At 38.4% G+C, this 11,770-nt stretch overlaps 1 protein-coding gene across 2 annotated transcripts in view; it reads left to right on the forward strand.

Annotated features, from left to right (window-relative positions):
- The first annotated feature begins 381 nt into the window (after positions 1–381).
- The window catches only part of LOC111150808 (xenotropic and polytropic retrovirus receptor 1), a 241,263-nt gene continuing 229,874 nt past the window's right edge, over positions 382–11,770 (forward strand). Inside the window, exon 1 of one of the 2 annotated variants that reach the window (XM_022508418.1) lies at positions 382–511. In XM_022508418.1, coding sequence (XP_022364126.1) covers positions 443–511 — 69 coding nt within the window. In that variant the 5' untranslated portion in view covers positions 382–442. The remainder of the gene's footprint in view (positions 512–11,770) is intronic. The other variant, XM_022508420.1, reaches the window with a different exon arrangement.

Here is an 11,770-nt window from a genome sequence, read left to right on the forward strand (position 1 = left end):
TTATTCTTGCTACAGTATTAATATTAATTGCAATAACAACACGGCCACTTTCCAGGCAGGCGGTAGAGCGCAGCCCTAAGGCCAACGGGAGTCAAACGGAAGAGGTCAGGGGAGGTGCCTCCCGCACGTTCTGCCCACAAGGGGCGGAGCCTTGAGGAATGTACCCAAACCCAGCCCCTTACCCTGCCCCTTTCGTCGGTGCGGCGTAGGCGGTTACCATGGGGATGACGTCTAGAGGGCGGGGCGGGGCGGGGCTATGGAGAGGAGGAGGAAGATGGCGGGAGGGCGGCTCTGAGGAGACCTCGGCGGCGGCGGAGGAGGAGAGAAGCGCAGCGCCGTGCCGCGCCGGGGCCCATGTGGGGAGGAGTCGGAGTCGCTGTTGCCGCCGCCGCCGCCGCCTGTAACTGCTGGACCCGAGTGGGAGTGAGGGGGAAACGGCAGGATGAAGTTCGCCGAGCACCTCTCCGCGCACATCACTCCCGAGTGGAGGAAGCAATACATCCAGTATGAGGTACCGGCAGTCGCCGGGGTGTGGGAGGACTCGGAGGGGCCACCATCTCGCCAGTCCCGACCTCCGCTGCCTCCTTCGGCTCCCGCTGCCTCCCCGCGCCTGGGCGGACTTTGACCCGGTGCGGCGGGGAGCCACTGCGGCATCCCCGCCGCGGCCGGCCCCCTCTGGGCCCCGCTGACCTTCCCCTCCCCCGCAGCCCCGCTGCCACCGGGGTAACGGATATGCAGGCGGCGGGCCGGGAGGGAGGGCACAGCTCGGCCCGGGCTGGGGAATAGTGGTGGGAGGGCGAGCCGCAGGTTGGGGAGTCGGGGTGGGAGGGCAGCCTGGGGTCGCGGCTGTTCCGCGCTGATCCCCTCCTCCCCGCTCACTCTGACCTCTCGTCCCCACCCTGGGCGAGCGCCCCCTCGCCAAGGTTAGGTTTTGTTTCTCTCTGCTCACCTCTTACCGAGGAATCCTTCTCTTCCGAGATAAGCCCCTTTAGTGATTTTCTTCATTCCACAGAGCCCTTCCGCTTTTCCCCACTTGCCCACTGTTGACAAAGGCTTTGTAACAGGGTTGAAACTTGATTTAAATGTATATCACATAAGCAGTGGTTACTGTATGCAAACGTATTGTAATCGTCTATTCTGTTTCGATAAGACGGTGACTGGTCTTTTTACTGATTGCTTGAAGTATACAAAGTAATCACATCTCTGGTTTTGACTCTCCTGTTTTGGAACGGAGTAAAGGGAAGGGGGAAGAAGGGAAGAGAAGAAAATAATTAAAAATTTCAGGTTTTCTCTCCTAAGATTTTTGTTAGCTAGGGAGAAAACTACTGTATTGTAAACAATGTACTTTTAAAACATACCTGTGTATTAGAGATACCATGCCCCCCCATTTCTGTGATAACAGCTCCTTGAGAGTATGCCATAGGTACTGATAAGAAACCTTACATTAATATATTAATATAGGGAAAAGTAAAGATAATGAACCCATTTATATATTCAGAAGGCAAGGTACTTGAAGAGCTTTAAGCACTGCAATAGGTTTTTCTCAGGAGCTGGTAATTCAGCGCCTGGATAGAAAGACTTATCTGTAACCTCCAGGAATTCACATCTATGTATGTGCAGGAACAAAGAGTATAAAATCAATATGAGCACAAATATGTTAGCTACATTTTATGAATTAAAATATTTTAGCTCTCTATTTAATTTCTGTTCAAGTTCATTGATAGTATGTTTAGGCAATAGCACAAAGTTTATTTTTCATATAGCAGATGTAATAATTGAAGAAGACAGGGAAACCTAGAAGATTGTAAAATAAATTCACCTTGTAAAATACAGTGTTTGATTATTGCCAGAAATGAAACACCCAGAATTATTAATGCTTTCTTGTCACTTAATTTTCTTATAGTGTTTTGTGGCTACATTTTGTAAGAATGAAATAAGGCACTAGCTTTTCAGCCTGTGGAGTTCTTGATTTATTGTTTCTAATAACATTTGGTCAGTTTTAAAACCTTGGCTAGGGTCCAGATGATGGTTTTTATTGAAAGGAGGGTATTGGTCTTTCATCTTGTAGTAGTAATTTTCAGCACCACTGCCAGTTCTTCATAGAGGCATAGAACACAGCATGCAGAAGCAGCATCTTATACTTATTATGTAGTATGGAATGCTTAATTTGGGCAAAAGTAATAGTGGCTGGTTGTATGCTGTGATTCGTTTTAAGTATTACAGTACTTAACTGTCTCATAGAATTGTATTAATTTGGAATATCTGGGACTGGAAAGGGAGCCATAAGATTTAGTTTGAAAATTCAATTACCTCTTCATTCGTAATGTCAGCTTTGTGGCTGGAGTAACCACAGTAATTCTGAGACTTCTCATTCACATATTCCGTTTAGACACTAACACTAATTGGTTAGGTTGGTTACAGAGGGAGTGTGACTGCATTATCTTTCCTGGGGCAATTATAAATTATTTTTAAAAAAATTCATTTATTATGGATAATTGAAATTTTGTTCTGCAGAGTCCCTATTACATGACACCTGTCCCAGATAAACTCATTGTTTGGTAGGTAAAATTAAATAAAGGGGACTTTGTGCATTGGAGCCTTGAAAGACATTTTTTTTTTTTTTTTTTAAATAGGGTTGAGGTCTGTGTTGTATATTGTTTCTCAAGAGCTGATGCTATTTCTTTAAAAATACTTAAAGAGGCATAGATAGGAGTTTTCAGAGTCCAGGCATTTTGGCAACTTAAAAACTTTGGGGAAAAAAATGATACCCTAAAAGAGGATAGTTGTTGCTAGAGAAAAGAACTTTCTTATAAAGCAGTAACATGTAGTTTCTCATATATAAAGATCGTGCCCTGAAACACTGTTAGTAGAACAGACACTTGAGTTTGTTTTTCAAGCACTAGTGGTGAAATTTTAGGGTATTACCCCTGATGTGTAGCTAGGATGCTTTTTAGTGCTGTGAACCACAATGAACTGTTCAGCTTCTTTGGTTTTTATGTCATTTCACTACATTAAATTTTATTTGAAATAGGCAGAGCATTAGAAACTGAAAATTTTGTTTTAATGTCTATAATTATTTGTATTATTGTGTATACATGGTCAACACTAAAGGCTAGTTCTTATATATGTTAGCCATGAGACCCTAGGGACAATCTTTTTGCCTTTTCAGAGCTCTTTCCTTTTCCATAAGATAAGAATATAGGGCCAGAGCTTTTCAAGTTCCATTATGGTTCATAGGTTTTTGGTTTAATTTTTAATGCTTTTTGGTTTTTGGAATGTTAAAAATTATCAATATTAGTGACTCATCAATACCCTAATAATTACTAGAGTTTCTAATTTAAATAAATTGTAGGGTTCATAACTCAATCTTCATAGGGGAATAATAAAGCATAAAAGAGAGGAGCAAGAAGAAACCATATAAAGAAAATCTATTTGATCCATTTGTGAATAGTTTTTACAGAGAATAAACACAAATGAGCAGAGACCATCCCTTTTCCACTCATCTATTTGAGTGTAAATCTTGGCATAGAAAATAGAACATCAATAAATCTTTATGAGAACACTTTAAAAAAAATTAAGAATCAGTGATTGCAATTTTAGAGCTCTGTAATTGATTAATCAAAATTAACAGACCAGTTTCAGCCACATAGACTACTAGTATGATGGTGTTAATATTTTACAGCATATTAGCAAAAGAAGCAAATATATTTGGTGCCTTAGGCTGCTGACTTGTGTTTTCATCCCTAGGGTCCTGTGCTGCTTCGGTTTCTCAGGAAATAGGAAGGTTTTTTTTCAGCGTATACTGTAGTTTTGTAAGATACCAAAATAATGAGGTATCTAAATTTCAGGATTTTAAAGGGAATTTAAATACTATTTACCTTCTTGTTTTTTCAGACAGGGAAACTAAAGTTCAGGGAGGTTAAGTTGTTTGTTGGGGATCATTTATAGATAGCTCATCTCTTGAGCATAGAAGTGTAGGCATTGGGAGTCAGGCTACCCTAGCTGTGTGACCCTGATGAAATTACTTCCTCTTTCTGGGTTTTAGGTTTTTCATTTGTAAAGTGAGAGAACTGGATTTGATGGTTTCTAAACTCACAGGACTATATATATTTCCTCAGGACCCATCTAGCTTTAAATGTCTGTGTTTTTATGGCTTAATTATGTTTGATATATGAAGAAGACAAAACTTAAATTTAGGACTGTCATTTACAAATTTTTAAATTTCAATTCAATTTAATTAACATGTGGTAGTATTAATTTCAGAGGTAGAATTCATTGATTCACCAGTTGCATACAACACCCAGTGCTCATTACTTTAAGTGCCCTCCTTAATGCCCATCACCTAGTTACCCCATCCCCTACCCACCTGCCCTCCAGCAACCCTCCATTTGTTCCCTATAGTTAAGAGTCTCTTATGGTTTGCCTCCCTCTCTGTTTTCTAGGACTATTATTAATAGCATTTTTGTATATTAAAGTTCTTTTAGAAAAAATTTGAAAAGATTTTAGTCTGTGAATGGAAAGCTGACCCAGTGAAACTTTTATTTAATTTAAATAAGAAGTGATAATCCTGGATTGATTTTTTTTTTGTTGCAGGATTTGGAAAAGGAGAGATTCTGTGTAAACTGTACATCCTTTTTTTTTCAAGTGTAAGGACATATTGCCATGACATTATTGTGATTTTCATTTATAGAACTATCCCATGAGAACACTTGTGTTGCAGGCTTCAATTTCCCGTAGGTATTATGTTGATTCATTAAGGTTAACTTGTCTTGCTGGAACTTGTTTGAAATTTCCAGTTTGGCCACCCGATGGGGCACAAACCACTTTTTCTTTCAGGCACTTCTGCAAGTATAAGTACCGTATGGCATATTTAAGATAACACTTGTAAATAAGATGCCTGGCACTTACCAATGTTTCTTAAATGAATAAATGAATGTTATATAAAAGAGGAACCTATTACTATTCTTTATTATGTTTGTATGTTAGGGTGAAGTATGTTAGGGTGAGTATTCTGGAAAGATTATACTTGTCCATCTATCCCTGAAGGTTGGTTTTGGATCAGCTTTTGGGTGAAGGCCCAGATCATAAGAACATAAGAATCTTATTTGACCTGTGGTGACCATGGAAAATTAGTCCTGGCTTCAAATCCAGTCATAATCTGGAAAGCATTTGAGAGACTGATTGAGTTGTGCTGGTAGGGGTTTTAAGTATATCTGTATCATAGTTCCCAAAGGAGAGTACCCCAAACTCTCATGGAGTAAGAGAAGATAATACTAGAATTGTTTGTTATATGCATTTTTATGAATAAGAGAAGGAAGAAATAAAATTTTACTAATATTTAATAAGTGGATCAATTTGATACCTTGTTAGGTATTCTGAGAAAAAGAAAAGGATTGCTAATAGTTTTCTTACTTGTTTGTTCACTTTCAGCAAATATCAATTCATCTAGTTTATAGGTATGTAGAATTTAGGGATATTATCTTGTTTTGACTAAACTTAACTCATAAAATGAATGTGACTTAGACTTAAAAAGACTGGTGTAAAGAAGCCTCAACAATAATACCACTAAAGCAAGCACATGTGAACAAAAAAAATGGCAGAGCTGACAATTCTACTTCTAGTTCTAGTTTTTGGTCAGCCAAATTACAGATAAAAACAATGATACTTTAATAGATTGGATAAGAAGTTTGCCAAAAAAATTTCAAAATAATTAAGATAATTCTTTGAAATAAGATTTTACATCCACTGTCATCCACAATGAACTTCACACTAAGCATATATTTAGTATTTCAAGTGTCCTGCCTTTGTCAGGTCTGTTTTTCATTTTATAAACATTATAATTAAACTTCCCAGTCAACTAATTCCTGAAGTTTGAACTAGACCTTTGAAATACTGTATCACAAAATGTTAAACTCAGGTTTTAAAAATAAAGCTTTTAAAAATGAAGCTTTTCAGTAGTTTTCTGAAAGTATTGTTATTGAAAATTTCTTAGATTAAAAATATTTTTGTACTATTTATAAGTGAAAGATAAAAGTTGTTTATTTTATCATTGTCTCAGCTTTTAGAAACTATTTAAAAATTCTGTTTTAGAGGTGCCTGGGTGGCTCAGTTGGTTCAGTGTCCAGCTCTGATTTTCGGCTCAGGTCATGATCTCAGGGTCCTGGAATTGAGCCCCATGTTGGGCTCCGCCCTGAGAGTGGAGTCTGAGATTCTCTCTCTCCCTCTGCTCTGCACTCTGCCTTTGCTCTTGCACTTTCTCTCTCTCAAAATAAATTTAAAAATCTTAAAAAAAAATAAAAAACACAGTTGTGGAAGGATATATAATTCATCAATAAATATACACATACTAGAAGTACATAGTAAGCTTTTGTTTTTGTATTTGATAGGGAAATCATATAAAAAAAGATTTAGAAGACTTTGGTCAAGTTGTGCAGCTTAACTCAAGCTGGTTTGTGGGGTTGTCTGGTATTGAGCTGGCCTTTGGGATTGAGAGCGTCAGAGTTCACTAGGATTGTCATTTGCTTTTTCCCATATTCCTGTTACCTAGTAAATGCTGAAAGAAGCCAAGCTGACAAAACTCATGAATAAATGCCTTAAATTATTTATTCACTGCAACAAATATTTGTAGGGGTTCTGTCATTTGCTGTGGGCTGATTGATTTGCGCTAAAATTCTAGCTCTTTTATTATCTTAAAAATAGAAAAAACAATAGTATTTTTTGTTTTGTTTTTGGTTTTATGTTTCAGTCAATGCAGTGTTTTCAGAATCAAAAATGGTGTGGAAAGGGAAGATTGCAGATTGAGGACTTTGGAACACTGTTATAAATTTGGGTCCCTTTGTAAATAATGTGGAAGACTTTTTCCTTAGCTTTTAAAACTTTTTATGTTATACACCTTCAAATCTAATTTGTTTTTATTTTTATATTTATTTATTTATTTAAAAAATTTTTTTGAAGATTTTATTTATTTATCTGACAGAGATCACAAGTAGTCAGAGAGGCAGGCAGGGAGAGAGGGGGAAGCAGGCTCCCCACCGAGCAGAGAGCCCGATTCGGAGCTCGATCCCAGGACCCTGGGATCATGACCTGAGCCGAAGGCAGAGGCTTTAACCCACTGAGCCACCCAGGCTCCCCTAATTTGTTTTTATTTTTTTTTAATTATTTATTTATGGAGAGGGGGGAGGGGCACAGGGAGAGAGTCTCAAGCTGACTCCCTGCTGAGCACCGAGTTCAACACTGGGCTGGCCTGATCTTACAACCCTGAGATCATGACCTGAGCAGAAATCAAGTCATACGCTTAGCCAGCTAAGCTACCCAGATGCCCCTAAATCTAATTTGTTTTTAGGAACAGATTTAGTTACCTCTTTCTTCCTACTACTATACAGGTGTGGTATAGCTATAGGGATTAATCAGAAAATTCTCAGAGTTTTTTATTTATTAGAGGTCAGAGGAAAGTATAATTAACCTGCTATAAGCATAACTTAACACCTGTAACATTTTCTGTAAGAAGAGGACAATATGTCGTTTGAGGGGACATAGTCTTATTTGTTGAGGATGACCTGCAGTATTTAGAAAGATTGTGACTAGGAATGAAGAGATATAAGGCCTTAGATCTAGTTCTGTTACTGACTATTCATAAAGAATTAGTGAACTAGTGATTTTTTTGAAGATTGAAGGGCTGAAATGTAATCATTCAGGAAAGTGGGAAGTTTTTAGATTATTGTGTGACTTATTTAGGGTAAATTGGTAAAGTTGTAATTTAGAGTAATCCATGTGCTTTCGAGGCTTTTTTTGTATCTTAGAGCAATGGTTCTTAAACTTTTTGGTTTTGGGACCACTTGAAGCTCTTGACAATTATTGAGTATTCTAGTGTCTACTGATATATGCTGTATTGGAAATTAAAACTGAGAAATGCTTGAAACACAGGAGTATACAAGCATACCTACTAGAGACATGCTCTCACACTTCAGGCAGCCTCTGGAAAACACTGTTTACTTGTCAAAGAATGAGGCTGAAAAACCAAATGAAGTTTTTGTATTATTATTTAAAGAAAGAGTTTGGATCTTTTGGGATTCCTGAAAGGGTTTCTGTTTTATTTTTTTTTTTAAGTTTATTGAAGTAATCACTACATCTAATGTGGGGCTTGATCTCACGACCCCAAGATCAAGAATTGTATGTTCCTAAAATTTTCCCAGTCTGGGGAATGGAACCAGTGTTCCTGTCCTGGATGTAGAAAGGATACCCCCCAAGATCAACGAACTAGAAAGACCTTGAGGCATTCGATTGTGCTACTGACGAATCATAATTTTAGACAAAATCTTTTGAGAGCAGCTAGGGGTAAGAGATTCCTTATGTACAGAGGAAGGTCCATCAGAATAACATCAGACCTTTCCACAGAAACCTGGCAAGCCAGAAAGGGCTGGCAAGACATATTCAGGGCACTAAATGAGAAGAACAGGCAGCCAAGAATACTTTTTCCAGCAAGGTTGACATTCAGAATGGATGGAGAGGGCACCTGGGTGGCTCAGTTGGTTAAGCAACTGCCTTCGGCTCAGGTCATGATCCTGGAGTCCCAGGATCAAGTCCCACATCAGGCCCTCTGCTCATCAGGTAGCTGGCTTCTCCCTCTGTCCCTCGCCCCTTTCATGCTCTCTCTCTCTCTCTCAAATAAATAAAATCTTAAAAAAAAAAAAATAGATGGAGAGATAAAGAGCTTCCAAGACCAGCAAGGTTTAAAAGAGTATGTGACCACCAAGCCGGCACTACAAGAAATATTAAGGGGGGGGTTCTATAAAAAATTAAGAAATATTAAGGGGGGTTCTATAAAAGGAGAAAGAACTCAAGAGTGACATAGAACAGAAATTTACAGAGACAATCTATAGAAACAAGGACTTCATAGGCAACATGATGTCAATAAAAATGTATCTTTCAATAATCACTTTCAACGTGAATGGCCTAAAAGCTCCCATAAAACAGCACAGGGTTGCAGATTGGATAAAGCAACAGGACCCATCCATATGTTGTCTACAAGAGACCCGTTTGGAACCTAAGGATATATCCAGACTGGAAGTGAAGGGATGGAGAAACATCTTTCTTGCCAGTGGGCTTCAAAAGAGAGCTGGGGTAGTGATTCTCATATCAGATAAATTAGATTATAAACTAAAGACTGTAGTCAGAGATAAAGAAGGACACTACATCATTCTTAAAGGGTCTATTCACCAAGAAGATCTAACAGTTGTAAATATTTATGTCCCCAATATGGGAGCAGCCAACTACATAAGACAACTGTTAATCAACATAAAGAGTCATATTGATACGAATACATTAATAGTAGGGGATCTTAAGACGCCATTCTAAGTAATAGATCATTCAAGCAGAAAATCAATAAAGAAATAAGAGCATTGAATGACACATTGGACCAGATGGACCTCATGGATATACAGAACATTCCACCCTAAAACAACAGAATACTCATTCTTCTCGAGCACACATGGAACTTTCCCCAGGATAGACCACATACTAGGTCACAAATCAGGGCTCAACTGATACCAAAAGACTGAGATTATTTCCTGCATATTCTCGGACCACAATGCTTTGAAACTGGAACTCAACCACAAGAAAGTTTGGAAGGAATTCAAACATTTGGAAGCTAAAGACCACCCTGCTGAAGAAAGTTTGGATCAACCAGGAAATCAAAGAAGAATTTAAACAATTCAGGGAAACCAAAGAGAATGAAGACACTTTAGTCCAAAACCTTTGGGATATGGCAAAGGTGGTCCTAAGGGGGAAATACATAGCCATCCCAGCTTCCCTAAAAAAAAAAACTGAAAAATCCAGAATACATTAGCTCTTTTTACACCTTAAAGAACTGAAGAATCAACAACAAATTAAGCCAGCCCGAAACACAACAAGGGAAATAATCAAGATCAGAGCAGAGATCAGTGAGATAGAAACTAGAGATGCAGTAGAACACATCAACGAAACTAGAAGCTGGTTTTTTGAGAGAGTCAATAAGATCAATAAACCATTGGCCAAACTTATCCAAAAGAGAGAGGACCCAAATTAATAAAATTATGAATGAAAAGGGAGAGAGATCATGACTAACACCAAGGAAATAGAAACAATCAGAAATTATTATCAGCAGTTATATGCCAATAAGTTAAGCAACCTAGATGAAATGGATGCATTCCTGGAAACCTATAAACTTCCAAAACGGAATCAGGAAGAAATTGACAACCTGAATAGACCAATATCTAATAATGAGAATGAAGCAGTGATCAAAAACCTCCCCAAAGTAAGAGCCCAGGACCTGATGGATTCCCTGGAGAATTCTACAAAACATACAAAGAAGAAATAATACCTATTCTCCTGAAGCTGTTTCAAAGAGTAGAAACAGAAGGAAAACTTCCAGACTCTTTTTTTGAAGCCAGCATTACCCTTATCCCCAAACCAGGCAAAGACCCCACCAAAAAGCATTTCAGACCAATATCCCTGATGAATATGGATGCCAAGATTCTCAACAAGATCCTAGCTAATAGGATCCAACAGTATATTAAAAAGATTATTCACCATGACCAGGTGGGATTTATCCATGGACGCAAGGGTGGTTCAACATTCACAAATCAATGTGATAGAACAAATCAGTAAGAGAAGAGAGAAGAACCACGTGGTCCTCTCAATTGATGCAGAAAAAGCATTTGATAAGGTACAGCATCTGTTCTTGATTAAAAGGATTCAAAGTATAGGGATAGAAGGAACATGCCTCAACTTCATAAAATCTATGAAAAACCCATGACGAATATCGTCCTCAGTGGGGAAAAGCTGACAGCCTTCCCTTTGAGATCAGAAACAACAAAGAGTCCACTCTTGCCACTGTTGTTCAACATAGTACTAGAAGTCCTAGCAACAGCAGACAACAAAAAGAAATAAAAGGTATTTAAATTGGCAATGAAGAAGTTAAACTCTCTCTCTTCGCAGATGACATGATACTTTATATGGGAAACCTAAAAGACTCCACCCCCAAACTACCAGAACTCATTCAGCAATTCAGTAATGTGGCAGGATACAAAATCTGTGTACAGAAATCAGTTGCCTTCTTATACAGTAACAATGGAAATATAGAAAGGGAAATTAGAGAGTTGATTCCATTTACTATAGCACCAAGAGCCATAAGATACCTGGGAATAAACCTAACCAAAGAGGTAAAGGACCTATACTTGAGGAACTACAGAACACTCATGAAAGAAATTGAAGAAGACACAAAAAGATGGAAGAGCATTCCATGCTCATGGATCAGAAGAATAAGCATTGTTAAAATGTCTTTATTGCCTAGAGCAATGTATACTTTCAATGCCATCCCGATCAAAATTCCACTAGCATTTTTCAAAGAGCTGGAACAAACAATCCTAAAATTTGTATGGAGCCAGAAGAGACCCCGAATTGCTAAGGAAATGGTGAAAAAGAAAAGCAAAACTGGGGTATCATGTTGCCTGATTTCAAGCTTTGCTACAAAGCTGTGATCACGAAGACAACATGGTACTGGCACAAAACAGACACATAGACCAGTGGAACAGAGTAGAGAGCCCAGATATGGACCCTTAACTCTATGGTCAAATAATCTTCGACAACGCAGGAAAAAGTATGCATTGGAAAAAAGACAGTCTCTTCAATAAATGGTGCTGGGAAAATTGGACAGCTATGTATAGAAGAATGAAACTCGACCTTTCTCTTACACCATACACAAAGATAAACTCAAAATGGATAAAAGACCTCG

Source organism: Enhydra lutris, unplaced genomic scaffold, assembly GCF_002288905.1.
Source record: "Enhydra lutris kenyoni isolate GAN:26980312 unplaced genomic scaffold, ASM228890v2 scaffoldscaffold24, whole genome shotgun sequence".
Lineage (NCBI taxonomy): Eukaryota > Metazoa > Chordata > Mammalia > Carnivora > Mustelidae > Enhydra > Enhydra lutris.